The following is a 21,855-nucleotide window of genomic DNA, read 5'->3' as shown; positions in this document are numbered from 1 at the left end:
ACTGTTGCAAACAGATGACTGTAACTGGGTTCATTGCATGACTCGAAGGCCTGCAATACCTGCTTCCAAATGAACCTGAAAGACAGAAGGTGGCGATGCAACAGAAGGCTCCACACAGGTCCCGATTCAAGTCGAAGTCAAGAGAGCGGGCATTCTCCCAAACTCATTTCCGGGGTCACGCAGGCACCGTGGCACAGACGCCACAAGAGGAAGACCTGCAACTTATTGTTCAGTCTGACTCCAACTGAGGCCACATCAAGATCTTGCGGTCCACTACCTGTACTGAACCCATCAGGACCAGACATGGTGTCACTAACAACACGGTCATGCACATAGATTGTACCAGCTTTTTGGCTCTGGATGCAGCATTAAGGAGATTACAATGGGAGGGGGGGACACAGGGAAGACCTTACTCTTCCTTATGATGTAGACAGCTGGTATATGGAATTACAGAAGGCCATTGGACTGGATACCTCACCCAACAGTGTGTTGGTTTTCCACCCCTGGATCAGCAACACAAGAAAGTACTTCCTTCGTCACAGTAATCTGAAGGGCTGCTGAGGTCCTTGACCTTCACCTCCCCCCACCATGTAGGTTAAGATGAATATCCTCACCGAAGTTCTACAGACTGGTCAAAACATTTTTACCTTTCAATGAAGCCCTATGTGACACACTGTTGGACCAAGATATGCTCTGTCCTATTTCAGGTTGCTATGCTCCCATCTGGCCCCATCAGTGCTCCTCTGGTGTTCAGAGGTGATGGCAGTGGTCCCTGCCCACTTGATAAGGTCATGGTTACTGACTTTCCCCTACCACGACAACTGGCTGTTGAAGTCTGGCTTGCCACAATTGGTCACTGACCAACTCTAGGTAACTGTAAACTTCTTAACATCTTTGGGGGCTCTCAATCAACCTGATGGCCACACTGAACTCTTTTGCAGAGCTTCCCTTTCATAGGAGGCATACTAGTTATGGTACACATTAGAGCTTTTTCTCTGTACCAGCACGACCAAGACAACTGGGCTATAATCCTTATGTTTCAACCTCTGTCCTGGGTCTCGTTAAGTGGCTCTGAGGCTTTTGGATCTATAGGTGTCCTGCATTCTGCCGCCTGATCATGCCAGATGGCAGATGCGAGCTGTGTAGTGAAACCTGAAGTCAATCTTATGAACAATAAAATACCTTCAGAGAGTTGCCCGGGCCCTAAAGAAAGCGCCCTACCAGTCGAATAGCCCATACAGCCCGGATCTCTCGCCCCCCTCAGGGAAGGGGGTGATGTGCCCTCCTCGCCATACCAACCATAGTACCGGACAAACTACCTCTGTTTAGTTGCCATGTTTTATTTACCATCTGCACAGGTCCTTCTTTTGCACTAAGCACTTTCCCAACTGGACCATATTAATCATTTGGCCTTAGGTGGAATAATGCAAATTTGCATATACTTTTGTTAAGCTGCCTCTTGCCATTTGCACAGAGGAAGACATTAACATTTTCGCCACAGACCAGGACATTGAACACTGATTATCCTACTTCCCTTATCCGATAAGTTAGTTTTTACTATGTAATGTATTTATTTATTCATTTATTGCATTCAATATATATGTTGTCATTATTTTAATTAATAAAACAGTCAAGCTTACTTTGACATTGAAGTCTGTGGGTCAAGCACCAAGGGAACCTATCTGTTTCCATTCAGATGTCTGAGGAGACTGCAATAGATCTGCAGTGGTGGCTGCTTGACTACAGTTGGACTAGTGGCAGACCCTTCTGACTATACCATCCAGTATTGACAGTGGTGACTGATATGTTGCTCCTGGGCTGGGGAGGCCATCTAGGGGAGGTGGAGATCAGAGGATTCTGCTTTCCATTGGTGATCTGCCTCCACATCAACTTGTTGGAGTTGCAGGCCATTCACTTGGTGTTGAAGGCCTTTCTGCTCACCATCATTGGGAAGGTGGGGGCACTTGTAGGTTCTCACCACTATGTGGTATTGAAACAAACTGGGCAGAGTGGGGTCCAGAGAGCTGGCTGTATCATCAGTGGATGTTCCTAGTGGGTGCACCACCTGGGTAGATTTTTAAACACCTGGGCAGGTGAAATCAGTTGGGGATGTCTAGTGGGTCATGAATAGCAATTGCTTCCAGAGGTGACACAGGGATTCTTAAAACGCGGGGGGAGAAACCTGGCTAGATTGGTTTGCCACTGCCGAGAGCGTGCAAAATCAACGCTTTTACGCAATTGAGTTTCCATTAAAGGTCTCTCTTGGAGACGCATTCTGCATGGAGTGGAAGACTGGACTGCTGTATACTGTGCAGCAACTACCTGTTCTACCCAGAATTCATTGTAATGCCACAGTGCCTCTTCAATGTAGTCCAGGCCTTTCTGATGTGTACTCCTTTCGAACAAATGCACAATTTTTCATTGTCTACTGACCTTGAAGATGGTCTTCTGTGTGTTGATAACATCTACACGCTGTGTGAATGAACTACAGGCCTCTTGGTCCAGCCTCCTTAAACTATCTTTAGCCTGTACAAACTGGTGCCAAGGACTTACTGCCGAATGTGGTCACGCCTATTCACCATGAACAAGCCATCACTTTTCTGGCCTTCTTTGCTCCGCTCCATCCTTAGATAGAGAAAGAGAGACTCTATTGTTTGGACTTTAAGAGATCGCTCAGCTTTCACACTGAACATATCAGCTCTTTGTGGGGTTCTCCGGGGCAAAGGTAGGGCAGAAAGACCGGAGTACTGCTCTTCGGATCTGCGCTAACTGGCGCGGAAAAAAGAAGAACTGACGTCAGCGCGCGGAGGCGGCGTCTATATACTCCAGCGACGTCATCACGGCGCACGACGCCGACGACGCGGAGCCGCAGGGGACGCCTGCAGACGACGCCTACCGACGCGCAGGGGTACTGCTACGCAAAAGTTTCCGGATCCAGACTGACGCCTGGGGATATTCTAAGGTAAGGAATCTAATACTAACTACTGTTTCTTACAGATATATCGTTACCGAAGGTAAGTAACTTGTTCATCATGGGCTGCTATGCACTGGCTATAAAGTCAGGGCCATGACAGCTACCTCTTCATAGGCACTCAAAGTACATGTTCATGATGTTTATCAGGCAGGTCTGTGGGCATCAGTGCATACTTTATTGAAACACTATTGCCTTTACAGCCTGGACTGCCTAGATTGGGATTTTGCCTGCTTAGTCCTGCAGAACCTTTTCGTTTGAGCCATTGTATAGACCAACCACCTTGGGAGGTACTGCCAGGGTTTCTATCCACTAGGTGAGGAACCTGCGCTTAGAAGTATCCATCAGAAGAAACAATTAATTAGCTTAATTAACGCTCTTACTGGGGATACTCAATCTAACCGCAGATTCCTCACTGCCCTCCCACTTCCCTGGTCTGTGGAATGTCTCTTCGGTCTAAAAAGATCCCAAATTAGGGATCTGCACACTAGCTTTTCAGTTGGTCAGTGGGCTCAGCGACATAGTGCATGGACAGATTAATGAAGGAAACTGACTTCAGTGCACATGGGTGGTGTTTATGTGTGACTCCGTACGCCACTACAAGAGCCAATTGGCATTTATGCGGTGTCGCATTGCGCCACCTGCCAGCACAGGAGCACTGCTTTGAAAGATTTTCCAGATCCAGTCTTATGCCTGGGGAGATTCAAAAGGTGAGTAATCAGCGGTTACAATACCCACCAGAAAAAAAGTTACCGACAGTAAGTAACTTGTTCTTTTGGTTGTCACAGTGGCTTTAAAATGTGTCCAGGTGGAGAAGGAAAAGGCAGTGAAAGGAGAACTGGTGTTATCTAATGCTTTAGATATATATGTTGTACAATGGGAGGGTTGTCTTAGGTGGCTGTGACACTTATCCTCCCTATGCTTTTTCCCCCCTCCCATTTCAGTCTTCAGCATGCTCTGGTGCCATGCACAAGGATAAACCATTGCCAATGCCTCCCATTCTGAGAGACCTTCCACCACCTCCCCCACCTGACAGACCGCATTGCATTGGAGCTGAGAGTCGATCGCAGAGACGACCATTACCTTCCACACCTGGTGACCTTCCTGCCAGGGACAAACTGCCTCCTGTTCCATCAAACCGCCAGGGGGAACCTTGGCAACAACGGCCAATTCCAAAGGCTCTTGCTGCAGGTTTGAGTGCTCAAGAGCCCTGGGCGAGTCGGGAGTTGACCAACAGACATTCCCTCCCCTTTACTCTTCCTTCACAGATGGACTCCCGGTTGGATGGTCACCGGCATGGAAGCACGCTCAGCTTGGACACTAGTACGGTGAGTAGGCCGAAGGACAGGATGTTTACCCTGTTAAGTGTGTACCAGATTACAATTTTGGTGGAACATGTTTCTGATCTCTCAAACTATTTAAACTGATAAGTTCATGGAGTTACAAGATTGGGATTTAGACGCCAAGTACAAAGGCAGAATGTGAATTCTGTGACGTTTGGGTTGTCTAGATATTTACGAAGCCAGTAAAGAATTAGTTACATTTCAACTTTGTGGTTAAGTCTGTATGACTATGTGGCATCACTTGTCTAAGCAACAAATTGTGGCATCACCCTTGTTGAAAAAATATCCCTGATTTGCTTGCACTGTTATATAAACATGTGCAGCTCTTTGATTTGAAATGTGTAACATGAAACTTGCCTTTTCATACTTTCATTCATGGTAGCCTCACTTCACAACGGCTGTTCTTACTAGCAGTTCACAACTGTCCCACTTTGTTTTCCAGAGAAGAGCAAGAACAGATTTGCTCCTTACACATAACATCTGTAGCGTTTGAGTGATTGATATTTCTACTGTATTCTTTTTTATGAACCTTTTCTATGCAGGTTTCATTCCAATGCAATGGTACCCTTGTGTTGGTAGTTTTTATCATTGTGATTAGGGCGTGTAGGAAATATACCTTTTTTGTCTTACTATGTTTTCTTTTTGTTGGACCCTATATTTTTGCTAGTGGTATAGCTCTGTGCACTTTACCACTGCTAAACAGTGATTAGGTGCCTGTGCTCCCCTTTAAACATGGTTGAATTTGCATACTCCTAATTGGTATTTTAAACTTACCTAGAAGCCCCTAGTATGTGGTAAAAGGTGTACCGAGGGCCTTGAAGGTAAATGTCACTGGTGCACTTCAACACCTATTGCTCCATCCACTTCAGTGGTAATGCAAACATAGCTTCAGTTCTACTGTGCGCATCCTGACTGTGGCATTGTAAAAACTTCAGTTTGACCTGTTAAACACTTTTGACAGGTAAAAATATCCCTTTTGCTTCCACTATGTAGATTTTTTATTCCTCAGGCAGAGTGCCTGCACAATGACTCGCAATCAAAAAGCATTTTTTCATTGTTTTTGTTGTGAAAAAAAAAGAAGCATTTTTTCATTGTGGCAGGTCTAGGTGTCCAATTTACAAAACAAAACTACAGATTAAAATCTTAATACGTTCTCATGAATGGGAGTAGCTAGAAAAGTAATTAAACAGCCATTTTTACTATTTATTACAAATCCAATTCATTGGTGAAGTCTCATTTTAAATAAATATTAAGGAAAAGTAACTTTAAGAAAGTTGCCTTTTCTTTATCTGAAGTTCCTGGAGGCTAAATTTGCACTTGCTCTCCCACTGTTGCCAACCTGTAATTAGCATTTTAATAGGTGTGAATGCCTCCCTGGAGCAAACAATCAGCTGACCTGAATGGGCATTGATGACTCTTCTGAACCTCCCAGAATATGTAGGGTGGGTTTGTACCGTTTTGGCCATTAAGTGTCAAATTCTGCTTGAATGTTGAAGCCTGCTTGACTGGTCTGCTGGATTTACATATTTGGGGCGCACTTCAAAGGCTGAGAACGGAATGGCAAAATAATTCTCGTGTATCCACTGTCTGGTTGCTGATGTATGTTGCTTTATCCTGCCAGACATCTGTCTCTCTTTTACGTAGTACCCTGGGGGTGCACTTAAAGGAAGGGAAACAGGAAGCCAAAATAATCCTTGTGTGTTTACTGTCTGGCTGCTGGAAAACCCTACGTTCTATGACATGTGTGGCTATAAATACACCTGCTTTGCATAATCCTGCTATCTAATGTTGGGTTCGGAGCTGGGCAAGTTGTTTTTCTTGGAAGTAGTCTTTTGAGTCACGAGATAGAGCGGCGACTCCTCTTGGTGATATTGAACATGGGCACCCTCCACCCCCCACCATCACCACACAACACCTGTCTGGGGAAGACTATAATTGTTTCGCACCATCTGGAAATCCATCACTAAAAATCAATAGGTACTGGCTATTATCCAGCATGGTTACTGTCTGGAACTCATTACCACACCACCCAACATCCCACCTTGCACTCACAGGATCGCCAAACACGTAATCAAACAAGGGGTACAAGCCCTTCTTCTCAAAGGGACATAGGACCAGTGCCTCATCAACCAGGCATAGGAGTATATTCTTTATACTTATTTTTATTCCAAAAAAGGACTGATCACTAAGACCAGTCTTATACTTCAGACCTCTCAATTACCACATCCTGTCAGAAGGCTTTCATATGGTCACACTAAAGGATGTCATTCCCCTTCTACAACAGTATGACTTTATGGTCACACTGGACCTAAGGGACACTTGCTTTCATATACCCATACATCCTGGTCACCGCACATACCTCAGGTTTGTCATAGCAGGAAAACACTACCAATTCAAAGTTCTTTCGTTTGGTGTCACTGCTGCACCTCGAGTTTTCACAAAATGCTTGGCAATAGTCGCAGCAAATCTAAGATGACAATGTTTACATATTTCTATACCTGGACGATTGGCTCATAAAAGCCAGAACCCATCAACAATGACAACACATCCAGTTGACAGTGGATCTGCTGCACAGTTTAGGGTTCACAATCAATGTCTCCAAAGCTCACCTTCAACCTCTTCAACTTCAACCATACTTAGGAGCAATCTTCAACACACAGTGGGGTGTAGCTTATCCCAATCACGCTCAAATAAAACATTTTCCAACAATGTTACCTCCATTCAAATCAAACAAAACACTCACAGTTCAGACTGTCATGCGTCTACTAGGAATGATGCTGTCCTGCATTGCTATAGTTCCTCATGCAAGACTACACAGGTGCCTTCTACAACAGTGTCTCAATCACAGGGTCACCTCCAGGATCTAGTGTTCATAGACCGCCACGCTCACTGTTCTCTGCAGTGGTGGGCCTCCAACAATCTGTTGAAAGAGCAGCCTTTCTTAGACCCTGTGCCTCATCATTCTAACTACAGAATCTTCAGAGACCGTATTGGGTGCACATCTACAAGATTTGACAATACAAGGTCTGTGGGATGCCAAACATCAGTCTCCACACATCAGCTACTTGGAACTTCAGGCAGTCTTCCTAGCACTGAAAGCTTTCCTTCCTCATCTATCCCACAAGGTTGTCCTTGTCCAGACATATAATATGACAGCCATGTACTATCTACAAAAATGGGGCGGGCGGGGGGGGGGGGGGGGGAGTTCCTCTCCGCTGTCACACCTCACTCAAACCATATGAAACTGGGCTCTTCACCATCACATTCATCTGTTGGCAGAATTTCTGCTGGGAATGGACAACAGTCTCGCAGACCTGCTCTGTAGGACCCATCAGTTGACCCAAGAGTGGAAACTCCACCCACAAGTTCCCCTTCCCTACTTTCTGAAGTGGGGGTTTCCACAAATTGACCTGTTCGCCACAGTCAAACTCAAAATGCCACTACTTTGCCTCCAGGTATCCACACCCACTTTCCAAAAGCCATGCACTATGGATGAGTTGGTCAGGGTTATTTGCCTATGCTATTCCACCTCTCCCTCTCGTTCCATTTCTGGTTCGGAAACTCAGACAAAGGTCTCTCACCATGATCCTTGTAGCTCCTACCTGGGCACCTCAACCCTGGTTCACAGCATAACTAGGTGTTCGAGGCATGTGGGCTGCTAAATTCATATCTGTAGCATAGATCGCCGCCTAGTGTTGGGTCTGGATGATTGCACATTGTTGTCCTGGAAGAGTCTTCGAAGTATCACGAGATAGGTGGCTCCTCCCCTGGACTACAGTGCGCATGGGCATCGACTCCATCCCCAGATTGTTTTTTTCCGCCATTGGGTTCGGATGTGATTTCGACGTCTCCTGTTCGGGATCGTGATAGAACTTTTTCAAGGCCAAAAGGCCTTCTTTGCACCGTCGGTATTGTTCGCGTTCGGTCCCGTCTATCTTCCAGCTCGTGGAGTCTGATATCCGATGGGTCGTGTGACTCTTCGTGATCGGGGCCTAGTCGACGCAGCAAGACTTCGACGGCATGGAGCGGAGTCCATTCAAGAAATGTCCCGTGTGTGTGTGGATCCAAGTACCCACACATTGACGTCCATCCTGTGTGCAACAAGTGCCTGTTGCCGGACCACGACGAGGCCAACTGTATGGCCTGTTCAAGATTTCGATCGAAGAAGACGATCAAGCTTCGGCACGTGGCACGCCTTGAGGCCCAGCGATCGGCTCCGGCACCGGTGGACATCTTTGACGACCCAGAAGCAGACGAGCAAGTGCGTCACCTGCAGATTTCCCCTACCCCGGTGGAGGTCGAGTCCGACGACAGAGCGGACATCCACAGTCAAGACATTGAGGAACTCGTCGAAGGTAGGGGACGACGACGAAGCATATGGGGCCATGGAAGATAGCTCGGAGGAAGAGCTATGCCCCGTTCGTACTCTTACTAAGGCTCAGGTCATGGGATCGCCACGCGGCCTTACCCAAGACCTTACACCTCGATGCACGGCCCCGCCTTCCGGCCCGGCTACGGACACCTCCGCGGAGCCGCCATTACTAAAATCGAAACTGAAACCCTCGGTATCGATGAAATCAAAGATGGCCGACACGCCATCCAAACCGAAGACGTCTGCTCCGGTACCGACGCCGTCGTCTTCGGGGGCCTCCAAACCGATGCAAGCTGGCGGCCAGGCAAAGGTGCCGAAGGTGGGTAAGGAGCCAAGCTCGAAGAAGCCCGTCGAGCTGGTGTCAACCAAGGTAGCCAAGCCAACGTCCAAGAAGGCTGTCGAGCCTACATTGGGACAATCTGTCGCGCCGAAGACCAAGGGGCCCGTTGACGCGAAGTCGGTGAAGGGCGCCAAACCAAAGTCTGGGGTCGTTACTCCTAAAGGGAAACCCGTCGATCCGAAGCCGTCGGCATCGACGTCTGCAGCTGTGGTCGGTGATCGTGGCGCACCAGTCAAGGGTGCTCCTGCGCCTCGAACGGACAAGCACAAGTCATCCACGCTTGGGTCTTCCCCTGGGGGCGGACCAAGAACATCGGTCGGATCGACGAAGCCGTCCTCTTCCTTTACGAAGCAGGTCTCGGACTCCCTCAAGCGCCTTAAAGACAAGGCTTTGGCATCGGAACCGAAGACTCCTTCCGCACCGAAGCCGGCAGACACACCGAAGACCACATCGGCACCGCTCCTCTACACGTTGCCGCCTAAGGTGGCGCCGAAGGCCTTTGCACCGCGGTCGGTGCCCAAGGACACTGTGTCGACGTCCACTCACCCGGCTGGGACTGTGGGTCTTCGACACCCTTTGGTTGAAGAACGGTCGGAGCATTTCATCGATGCCGACACCGGGAAACTCACGCTATACAAGAGGAAGATTACTTCACAACCTTTGCAGTCGTTTACTGTAGGAGAGTAGGGTCTGCAATCCTATGATCACCCAGATTTTTGCTTTTTGCTGCACTGGTTTACGACTTTCCCTGGCTGTGGGCCTGCTAATCAGACCCACAGCCTAGCTGTTCTCTCTATCCAAATTGTACTCAGGTACTGAATTGGCACTGGGCCCTCTCCAAGTCCCTGTACCCAGGGCTGAGGTGCACCCAGAAGTCTCCCAGGGGCTGAAGCATGTATTATGCCACCCCTGGATTGACTAACTAAAACTGACACAACTGGCTGCACGACAGCTGGGGCAAGATGGTGTACTCACCCTTTGCTTTAGATATAGCATACCTATATCTAACCCTAAATGGACACACAGATCTCCTATCAGTCACTCCTATGGCAGGCCTTAACAATCCTGAAGGCAGAGTGCTGGGAATCGTGTGAGATGGTGCTCTGGCATGAGCTGAGCCTGTCTGCGGCTTTCGGGATCCATCCCTTAGCCGTTTCCATGATATCGCATACCATATACTCTTAAGTGCATTATAATCCTCGCGGTTATATGCCAACTCTGGTATCGCTTTATCAAAACATGTCGAGTAAGGTGTCATACGAATTGGAATACTAACCCCTCGCCAATTCTGGCGACGGGGTTAGCATTCCACCCTTCTAGAGGGACACGACATGCATGTAACCTATAACCCGGTTAAAAGTCAGACAGAGCCTTAGCATCCACAAAATGGATGCTGCCACCGAGACACAAGTCTGCCCTCCTGCTGCTGGGAGTCCTCCCAGAGCAGGAGATAAGGACAAAGGGTTTCCTGCCAGGGGCGGTGCCAGCACCGTCCCAGACAGGGTTTTGTGTATTGTAGGTAGGCAGGGCTTTAGAGGAAGGTGACTGCACGTGGCACCCCGGTGCTCACTGTGCATAGGCTGGCTGGAACCAGTTCCAGGGTCACTCCAGACCCTGTGCTGGGGAAAAGCCCGCCAAGGAAGTGGGTGTAACCACCCCCCTCCTAGTCCCACCCATAGGGCAGGACTTAGTCGCGTGCCAGCCCCTTTTTACAGGATAAAGGTAGAGACTGGCCCCCTTCCAAATCAGATCATCTTTGAATCCTGAAACTACTTTCTGCGAAAGGAACTCAAGACTTCTTCCTAAGATTTCTCCCTTGTGACTAAGGAGTAGTCACCCTGCATCCGCAGGCACCATCCAAGAACACTGCGGTCTGCTGTAAGTCCTTCCTCCGGAATCCAACTGCCCAGCTCGACGAGAACCGGCTTCCCTGGCACCTCTGACCTCTACCCACCTCTACAGCCCAGCTGAGAACCGTGGGTGCGACGAGACCTCAAGGGACCGGCCATCTGCAAGATTGCACGACTTCTTTCCAGCAAGCCCGCCGAGTAATCTACTGGTGAGTGCCTTGGGGTCCGAGAAGCCCCGACTCTGAGCAGCTCCAGCTCCGAAGTGCAGCCCCCCAGCATCTCCACGATCTGCGTGGGGCCCTTCTGCTTTCCGCTGCTCACCGCGTTGTTTGGCTACTAGCCCGTTGGCTTGTGGCCTTCCTGACGACGCCCGACGACATTTCTGCTGCTGGTCTGGTTGCTCCAGACTGGCCCTTGCTCCCTTCCAGAAGAGGAGCACCCCGGACCCTCCTGGTCCACTCAAGACGCCATTTTGAGTCCACCGCGTGGGCTTGAATTAGCCAAGGCTTGTTGCCCAATCCTGGGTAACTTCGACGCCAACGACTTCATCCATCGTGGGACAGCTCGCACCTCCATCCTGGTCGCCGACAACGCCTCCTGGTCCGAGAGACTGCAGAGCCCAGCAGCGCCCACTCACCTGACTGCGGTGACTTCGCCCGGTGCCATCCTGGTGCCCACTTAATCACTGGCTAGTGATTCAAGAACTTGGTCCCCTCTGCTTTCAGGTTTTCTTCTTCCTTGATCCAGGCTTGGATCCATCGAACTTTCCTTCACTGGTCGCCTGCCAGCAACTTCTTCCTTCCAGGCTCCTGGTCCGGCAACGAGATCCCCGACGTCTTTTCAGACCTATGCAGCTGTAGCCCCTGGGCTAGGTAACTTCGGCACTCCGGTGTCCCAGCATAGCCTCACTATCCAAGGGTCAGGATCCACTGTCGTTTTCTTCCCACCAGGTCGGGTTCGCCCGTGAACACTAACTTTGTGAATTCTAGCTTTCATAGACTTTGTCCCGCATCCCGCGTGAGAGTGCACACTCTGCACCCGAGTCCCCTGGGCCTCCTAGTAGTAATCTAACGATTCCCTAGTCCAGTCCTAGCGATTCCAAAGCCTATTAGAACTGTTACTTACCTGCTAGTAATTCGCATTCCACTTTTAGCGTATATGGTTTTTCGTGCCCCTCGGGCATTTGTGTAACGTGCTAACTTAAAAGTATTTTCGTAAGAGTTTTGTTGTGTGCTTAGCTCCCTGTCTCATAAAGAGCCAGGGTAGTCTTGTTATAAATAAATACACTGTTTATTTTCATAACAACTTGTGTGGTGTCCTTTCACTGGGTGTTCAAGGGGTAATGTGATGGTAAAACAGCTGGCTTAACACGCCCTCTAGAGTCTTAGCCTTAGACTGCTCGTATCCATGCTACTAGGATAGCTGGTCTATAAGGTTGACTTACAACCAATCATCAATAAGGGTTGTTTGGACTGATATATAGTGATCACTAGAATAGTGAACACTGCACATCAGGCCAACTTCTCACATTGGTGAGCAGCGGTTGGGATTTGAGCTTGCTGTTGTTTTACCACACATGCCCTAAGAATATCTTGTGAAAGATCACATAAGTACTAAAGGTACATATAACTTAGCTTAGAATACTCTGAGTTCTACTGAACCAGCTGTTGTAGCTCCTAGGGCCTAGCACACCCTAAACTACAACTCTAGCAAGGGATCAGTAGGCAAACATATAGTGTAGGTAAGTGCACCACTTACACCTCACTAGAAAAGCATGTCGACTCAGGGGGACTCTACTGAGACTCCCCTGGTCAGTGTTGACCCTCCACAGGTCACTTCAAGATATGCAGCTCTCAGTTTTCAGGAGATGAGACAAATCTGTGTCTCCAGGAAACTGAAGCAGGGGTCTAACCCCACCATTCCCTTTCTGATAGGTCTCTTAGAGACATATGATGCCAGAAAGCTCTCTCAGTTACATGAGAGCATGCCAGCCTTAGAGGGAACCTCTGGGGATCCAGACCTCCCCAACACTGATTCAGCAGTTGAGGAGGAGGATCAGGAGGTACTCTCTGGGGATGAGGTAGACAAGGGTCTTGAGGTAGTCAGAAGGCTAACTAGGACCAACTTAGACTTACTTGGGCTAGGATCTGGGGGCCCCCCAGTACTAACCCGAAGTGGGCCTAACCTTGGAGTTAGGAGAGATAGATCTCTTTCTAGGGACTCCAATAGATCTCTGCACTCTAATGCCTCTTCTCAGGGGAGAAGGAATCCTCCACAGAGGAGATTTACTTCCCCTCAGAGAAAGGAGCATGAGGCTAGGATGAGACAAGCTGAACTGAGGATTGAAAGGGAAGAAATTGCCCTGGCCAAAGAGAAGCTTGCCCTGGCAAGAGAGCAGCAGATGAGTGGGCTAGCTCCCACTGGTGGCAGCAATCTCCCAAGAGATAGAGAGAAGGGTTTAGATACTAAACACCTGACTAAAATAGTGCCCCCCTTTAAGCAAGGGGATGATATCCAGAAATGGATGGCTGCTCTTGAGAGGGCCTGCACTGTGCAGGGCATTCCCCAGAGTCAGTGGGCAGCTATACTGTGGCTCTCCTTTGATGGTAAAGGTAGAGATAAGCTCCTCACTACAAGAGTGGAGGATGCTAACAATTACCAGGTCCTGAAGAATACACTGGTTGATGGGTTTGGTTTAACCACTGAGCAGTACAGGTTGCTGTTCAGAGACACCCAGAAAACTCAGTCTCAGGACTGGTCTGATTTTGTGGATTGTGTCACTAAGGCTTTGGAGGGCTGGTTGCTGGGTAGCAAGGTTACAGATTACACAGGATTGTATAATCTAATGATGAGAGAACAAATTTTGAACAATTGTCAGAACCAGTTGCTGCACCAGCACCTTGTTGATTCAGATCTGACCTCTCCCCAAGAATTGGGAAAGAAGGCAGACAAATGGGTCAGGACAAGGATCAAGCAGAACCAGAACCAGGGTGGTCAGAAGAAAGCAGACCAGAAGGGTAATGTTAAGAATGAGCAAAATGACCAGAAGTCTTCACCAGGTCCCCAACAAACCAAAGAGGGTGGGGGTCAGGCTTCCCAGAAAAAGAAGACTCAAGAAGGCCAGTCAAAAAGGTGGTGCCAGTACTGCAAAAGTAAATCTCACTGGTTTAGTGAGTGCACCAAAAGAGGAGGAGGACAAACTCCTGCCACTACAGCTCCTAAAGCAACTGCACCCCCTAGTACAGTCAGTAGTGGTAGTGTCACTCCCAAGGCATTAGTTGGGTTAACCTTGGGGACTGAGGGGTCTGACAACTTAGTTGGCACACTCACTCAGGCTGTCCTTGTCTGTACAGGGGATATGGATATGTCCCCTGAAATAAGTCCCAATACTTTGGGCAAATACAGGCAGACACCTTTGATTAATGGCAAAATGGCTCAGGCCTATAGGGACACTTGTGCCAGTGTCACCATGGTGACACCTAACTTTGTGGACCCTGGACAGATCATGCCAGGTACTGATTTCCTGGTGACCAATGCCAGCAATGTCACTACTAGTCATAGTGTGGCAATTGTAGCTTTCTCCTGGGGTGGAGTGAAGGGACAAAAGAAAGTTGTAGTCAGTTCAGACCTCCCAGTTGATTGTTTGTTGGGCAATGATTTGGAGTCATCACAATGGTCAGAAGTGGAGCAGAGGACTCACATGGAGATGTTAGGCTTGCCAGCACATGTGCTTGCTGTGACTAGGTCACAGGCCAGAAGATGCCCCACTGAACAGGTGCTGGATCCTGAAATTATGGACCAGACACCTTCCAAGAAGAAGAGCAGTAAGGGTAAGGCTTTGCCTTCCCCCTTGCCCCAGGTTGAGGATCAAGTCTCTGAGGAGGCTGATCTAGAAGAGCTGAGGGAAACTGAGCCTAAAGAGCTTGAACTTGATCAAGTTGAGTTTCTGGGCTCAGGGGGACCCTCCAGAGCAGACCTGGGGAAGGAACAGTTGAGCTGCCCTTCCCTTGAACCCCTCAGACAGCAGGCTGCTGCTGAGGCTGCAGGGAATGCCACAGGTGCCCACAGGGTATACTGGGAAGATGGACTCCTGTACTCTGAGTCAAGAGACCCCAAGCCTGGTGCAACCAGGAGGCTGGTCATCCCCTTGTCTCTGAGAGGTTTCCTTCTCACCTTGGCCCATGAGATTCCCCTTGCAGGTCATTTAGGTCAGACAAAGACTTGGGACAGGCTTGTCTCACACTTTCACTGGCCCCATATGAATGAGAATACCAAGGAGTTTTGTCGCTCATGTGTCACTTGCCAAGCCAGTGGTAAGTCAGGTGGCACAACAAAGGCCCCCCTCATACCACTACCTGTGGTGGGGGTTCCCTTTGAAAGAGTGGGGATTGACATTGTTGGTCCAATGGAACCCCAGACAGCATCAGGACACAAGTTTATACTGGTGGTGGTGGACCATGCCACCAGGTATCCTGAGGCTATTCCCCTTAGGACCACTACAGCCCCTGTAGTGGCAAGAGCCCTAGTTGGAGTGTTCTCCAGAGTGGGTTTCCCTAAGGAGGTCGTTTCTGACAGAGGTACAAACTTCATGTCAGGATATCTGACTGCCATGTGGAAAGAGTGTGGTGTGAACTACAAGTTCACCACACCCTATCATCCACAATGCAATGGGCTTGTTGAGAGATTCAACAGGACCCTGAAAGGGATGATTCATGGACTACCTGAACCTCTTAGGAGAAGATGGGATGTCCTGATCCCCTGCCTCTTGTTTGCTTACAGAGAGGTCCCACAGAAGGGGGTTGGCTACAGCCCTTTTGAGCTTCTGTATGGGCATCCTGTAAGGGGACCCCTGTGTTTGGTGAAGGAAGGATGGGAGAGACCTCTCAAAAAGCCTGCAACCAACATAGTGGACTATGTACTTGGTCTCCGCTCCAGGATGGCTGAGTATATGGAAAAGGCATCTAAAAACCTTGAGGCCAGCCAGGAACTTCAAAAAGCTTGGCATGACCAAAAGGCTGTACTGACTGTGTACCAGCCAGGACAGAAGGTGTGGGTGCTGGAGCCAGTGGCCCCAGCAGCTCTGAAAGACAAATGGTCTGGGCCCCACACCATCATTGAGCAAAAGGGAGAGGTTACCTACTTGGTGGACCTTGGAACTCCCAGGAGCCCTCTCAGAGTGCTCCATGTTAACAGGCTCAAGGCATATGTTGACAGGAAGGACATGAGCTTGCTCATGGCCACAGATGAGGGACAGGAGGAAGAGAGTGACCCTCTCCCAGACCTGCTCACTCAGAATCCTGATGATGGGTCAGTTGATGGTGTTGTCTTTTGTGGCAGCCTCACTGAACATCAGCAACAGGATTGCAGGCAAGTTCTGCAATCCTTTCGACATATGTTCTCTCTGACACCCAGCCAAACTGATTGGTGTACCCATGATGTTGACACTGGAGACAGTCTGCCTGTCAAGAGTAAAATCTACAGACAGCCTGATCATGTTAGAGACTGCATCAAAACTGAAGTGCAGAAAATGTTGAAACTGGGAGTCATTGAGCCCTCAGATAGCCCTTGGGCTAGCCCAGTAGTTCTAGTGCCAAAGCCTCACACCCAGGGTGGTAAGAGAGAGATGAGGTTTTGCAGCGTGAATCTTTCTGGATTCACTATGCTGTGCATTATTCCGCGGTCTTGTGGTTGGGTCCGGATTCGTAGTCTTTTCTTTGTTTTTTTTTTTTTTTTTTTCTTTCTGCCCAGGTGGGCGTCGGCGTCACACCCCCTTTGGGTGTATTTCCGGTGACGTCGGCATGCTTCCTGCGGAAGCTCCCACTCTTGGGCGCCATCTTCAGATTCTTTTTTTCCGCGGTCGGGTCTGGATCGTTCCCGTTTGGGCTCCAGACATTTTTGGAGAAAGAAGAAAGAAAATACAGAAAAGACGAGGAGAAGTCATCTGAAGACTCCAGGGGACTTCACCGACGAAAGACAAGCAAAGATAAGGCGTTTTCCATCCAGATCTTCGACGAACACGCGACCAGAGAGCCCCTGGACGCTCGAGGATGGACAACACGCCGTTCAAGTTCTGCCGGAACTGCCACCACAAGTACGCGCAGAAAGACCAGCACCCGGTATGCAACCTTTGCCTACCGGTGGACCACGAAAGCGGAGACTGCAACGCCTGTTCCGCCTTCACCCCGAAGACCCTTCGTGTGAGAGAGAGGCAGAGGGTAGCACACGCCACCCTGCAGGGGAAGGCCTCGACCCCGTCGCTCTACGAGCTGGGGATGTCCTCCGAGGAAGAAGACAACGCTGCCGCCGAAGACGACTGCTACACGGTCGTAGAGACCGATTACACGAAGACTTCTGACAAGGTAGGAGACTCTTCGGCCCCCAAGAACCCGAGAGACTCTGAGTCTCGAAAAATCGAGGGCAAGACCCCGAAAGCGCCGACGCCAAAAAAGGCGGCGTCCGCGACTACTCCCAGGCCCAGCGGATCCTCAGAGAAGGAGTCCCCGGCGCCGAGAGCTGCTGATCAGCAGAAGACGTCGAAAATCGTCCCCGAAAAGGATCGATCGACGAGGGAGAAAGACCCGAAACTGTCGACGACGACCAGAGACCCGATATCCGGTTCGACGTCGAAAACTTCGACTCCGAGAGGCACGGCGACGAGCCATCCGTCGAAGAGACCGGCGGAACCATCCGACGCGGAACACGCGGCCGAGATGGAAAAGAAAAGAAGGCGCCTTGAGGCAGAAATGGAGAACTTCATGCAGCGGAAAAAAGATTTCGACGCAAGGATGAAGGCCTTCACGATCCCTCTCAAGACCAAGCCACCAGTGCTGGAGGCGGTCGAGGAGGAAGAAGAGGAGGTCGCAGAAGTCACCGAGCAAGACCGGGACGTCGAGGTGTTCGACGACCAGGAGGAGTACGAGAATCCCCACGAGAGCTACAGCTATGGGGAGGAAGATGAGGGCAGGACAGACACAGAGTCGGCGCCCTATGACCTTCAGGATGTGGATTACATCGATGTCGAGACCGACAGCCCGGAGGAGGTGGTCGACACCTACCCCTCGAGGCCCTCGCCGCCGGACGACATCGGGGCCTACAACGCGGTGATACAATCTGCCGCAGCAGCTTTCAAGCTCAAGCTCGACGAAGAGAAGCAGAAAGCAGACTTTCTTCTGGAAACATTGCTCCCAACACAAACGAGGAGCCAGTTCCTCCCGATGCTCGAGAGCGTCTTGGCTCAGGGGAAGGAGGCTTTCAGGGAGCCCGCAACATGCAAGGCAGTGACTCCCAGAACTGAGAAGAAGTACAAGCATGCCGCAAAGGACCCGGCCTACATTCAGGGCACGGTCTCCGCAGACTCCATTATCACGGCCACAGCAAGGAGGAGGGCTAACGTACCCACTACCTCGGGCCCGCCACCGGATAAGGAGAGCAAAAGGATGGATCTGGTGGGCAGAAGGATCGAACGGAATGCCGCGACCCACTGGCGCATGGCTAATTCCAACGCCCTGGTGAACAGACACATGTACCAAATCATGGAGGGACTGGGACAGTTGGTGAAGGACTTGCCCCAGGATGCCAAGCAGAAAGCCGAAAAGCTAATTGAAGAGGGGAAGAATGCTGCAAATTCTTGCCTAAAGACGGCTCTGGATGGGGCAGACACGGCCAGCAGGCTCATGATGATGGGCGTCACGGAAAGGAGACACGCCTGGCTCAGGATATCCGGTTTCAAACCGGAGGTGCAACACAGCATCCTGAACACCCCGTTCAACGGCAGTACGCTTTTCGGACAAACAGTTGATGAGCAACTCAGCCAACTTAAGAAGGATAACGAAACAGCAAGATCCATGGGAGCATTGCAGTTCAGAGGGAACAAGAGGGGCACCCCGTCACGGAGGCCCGGCGGAAGAGGCGGAAACCAGCCAGGTACTTCACACCAGGCTTTCCAGCAAACGCACCAGGCAGACTCGCAGGGTCAGCAGGGCCATCAGAAACAGCCCTGGCAGTACCAACAAAGAGGCCAGTCCTTTCGAGGGAGAAATGGACGAGGACAAAATAGAAGAGGGGGCCAGCAGCCCACCTCCAAGTGACTTCGAAAAAATCCGTGTGCCCACCCACAAAAAAGATCCCAGGGGGCAGCACGTACAGATGGGTCAAGACAAACTAGACACCCACGACCACAGGACACCAGTGGGAGGGAGATTAAGATTCCACCTCCAGGAGTGGAGAGGAATCACATCAGACAAATGGATCCTCAACATTATCCAATTCGGATACTGCATAGAGTTGGAGGCGAGGCCAACAAGCAGAAAACCAAGAAGAAAGCCGCTAGCAAGCAAGCAGCTGCAGTGCCTTCAGGAAGAAGCAAAAGAACTCCTGCGGAAGCAGGCCATAGAAAGGGTACCCTTCAAGGAAAGAAACACAGGAGTATACTCAACATACTTCCTGGTACCAAAAGTAGACGAGACAATGAGGCCCATTCTCGATTTACGGTTCGTGAATCGATTCATAAGAACGCAAAAATTCAAAATGACCTCCCTGCAAGAGGTGCTCCCACAGTTGCAGACCGGGGACTTCATGGTCACTATAGACCTCAAAGACGCATACCTGCACATCCCAATGAACAGGAAGCACAAGCACATGCTCAGGTTCACCGTCGGAGAAAGCCACTACCAGTTCACGACACTGGCCTTCGGTCTAAAATCGGCACCAAGAGTTTTCACAAAGTGCCTCGCAGCAGTCGCGGCGCACCTAAGAAGGCAGGGGATACATGTATACCCTTACCTGGACGACTGGCTGGTGAAAGCAAACTCATACCAGAAATGCAAGCTGCACGCACATACAGTGACCAGCACGCTCATAAACCTGGGGTTCTCCATCCATTGGAAGAAATCATCAATGGAGCCGGAACAAGTGAAGATCTTCCTGGGAGCACAGATCAACACCTTACAGGGCAAGGTGTTCCCCAGCGAGAAGAGGGCGAGGGCGCTGGTGAAGGAAACTCGCCTCTACCGGAAGGGACAAGCTCGGACAGTGAGGACGGCGAGCAAGATCATGGGGATGATGGCATCATGCATCCACCTGGTACCGAATGTACGACTCCACATGAGACCCATTCAAGAATGGCTACAGGAGCAATGGTCACAAGCTACAGGCAGTTGGGAGGATCTAGTGGTTGTAACGCACGCAGTGCAGAAGGAGATGACATGGTGGACCATGGAGAACATAGCAAGGGGAAAGCCTCTAACGCCCCCAACGCCAACAGTGACCATCACCACAGACGCATCCCTGAAGGGATGGGGCGCTCACATGGAGGAGCTCAAGGTGAGGGGACTGTGGACACCGACGGATGCCACAAAGCACATCAATTACTTAGAATTGAAGACAATCTTCCTTGCACTGAAGGCCTTTCAAACAAGACTGTACAAGCACAAGGTATTGATACAAACAGACAACACCACTGCGATGTTCTACATCAACAAGCAGGGGGGCACACAGTCCGCACCGCTTTCAACGCTGGCGCAGGAGATATGGAGATGGGCCATCCCTCTCAAGATAGACCTGCTAGCCATACACCTACCAGGGAAGGACAACATACAAGCCGATTGGCTCAGCAGGCAGACATCGGCATCCCACGAGTGGGAGCTCAATGCTCAGGAGACAAGATACCTGTTCGACAGGTGGGGGACACCATCGGTGGACCTGTTTGCCACACGCCAGAATGCAAAATGCCAAAACTTCGCATCCAGGCAGCCCGAGGAGGGGACACTGGGGAATGCCCTATGGATAGATTGGTCAAGGACATTTGCCTACGCCTTTCCCCCGATACCACTGATGCACAGAGTACTGAGCAAATGCAGAGCGAGCAACATGACACTGATACTGGTCGCACCGCAGTGGGCGAGGCAGACCTGGTACTCGCAGATCATGGAGATGACACAGTGTGCACCCCACAGATTCAGCAGGAGGAAAGATCTACTGTCCATGCAGAACGGAGAGGTACTGCATCCAGAGCCAGAGAGCATGAGCCTAGTAGCGTGGCTCCTGAGGACATAGAGTTCGCACATTTGAGACTACCAGAAAGCACCCTGAGGGTACTTCGGGAGGCACGAAGGCCCAGCACTCGAAAGTGCTACGTTGCGAAATGGAGAAGATTCACAATATGGTGCAGACAGGAAAGACTCCACAATAAGATGAAGAGGGACTCCACAGTGCTAAGGTACCTGACGCACTTACTGGAGAAGAACCTTAGCTCATCCTCGTTAAGAGTTCACTTGGCAGCGATAGTAGCCTACACAAGGGGAGAAACGTGCAGGAGCTTCTTCACATCACAGGTGGTGAAGAGATTCCTAGAAGGAGCGAAAAGGATCGCACCACCCAAGCGGGTGCCGCCACCTGCATGGAACTTGAACACAGTCCTAACGGAACTCATGAAAGAGCCCTTTGAACCACTTCACAAGGCCTCCCTAAAGATGCTAACTATGAAAACAGCCTTCCTGGTTGCGATAACGTCCTTACGCAGAGTAAGCGAGCTTCAAGCGCTGACGCTACAAGAACCATACATACAAATACACAACGATAGAGTTGTGATGAGGACTGACCCACACTTCATGCCGAAGGTGGTATCCAATTTTCACATGAACCAGTCGATACAGATACCGAGTTTTTTCCAAAAACCCACAACCAGCGCAGAGAGAGCTCTGCACACCCTGGACGCCAGAAGGGCAGTCATGCACTACATTGAAAGGACAAAGGGGCACAGGAAAACGAAACAGTTTTTTGTGTCCTTCGCAAACAGCTTCATGGGCAAAGCAGTAACCAAAAGGACCATTGCACGATGGATCGCACAAACAATCCAACTCTGCCACAAACGGGCAGGACAGGAACTGGCTGAAGGGACGCGTGCCCACTCCACCAGGAAGAAGGGCGCTACAATCGCCTTCCTGGCTAACACACCCATAGAGGACATATGCCTGGCGGCA

The 21,855-nt window shown here is 50.1% G+C and overlaps 1 protein-coding gene across 1 annotated transcript in view; it reads left to right on the top strand.

Annotated features, from left to right (window-relative positions):
* CBL (Cbl proto-oncogene) overlaps window positions 1-21,855 on the top strand; it is a 348,147-nt gene that overhangs the window by 221,367 nt on the left and 104,925 nt on the right. Inside the window, exon 11 of the mRNA XM_078682180.1 lies at window positions 3,916-4,299. Coding sequence (XP_078538306.1) covers window positions 3,916-4,299 — 384 coding nt within the window. The remainder of the gene's footprint in view (window positions 1-3,915; window positions 4,300-21,855) is intronic.

The sequence above is a fragment of the Lissotriton helveticus genome, chromosome 3_1 (genome assembly GCF_964261635.1).
Source record: "Lissotriton helveticus chromosome 3_1, aLisHel1.1, whole genome shotgun sequence".
Classification (NCBI taxonomy): Eukaryota; Metazoa; Chordata; class Amphibia; order Caudata; family Salamandridae; genus Lissotriton; species Lissotriton helveticus.
This window is presented reverse-complemented; position numbering and strand designations above follow the sequence as displayed.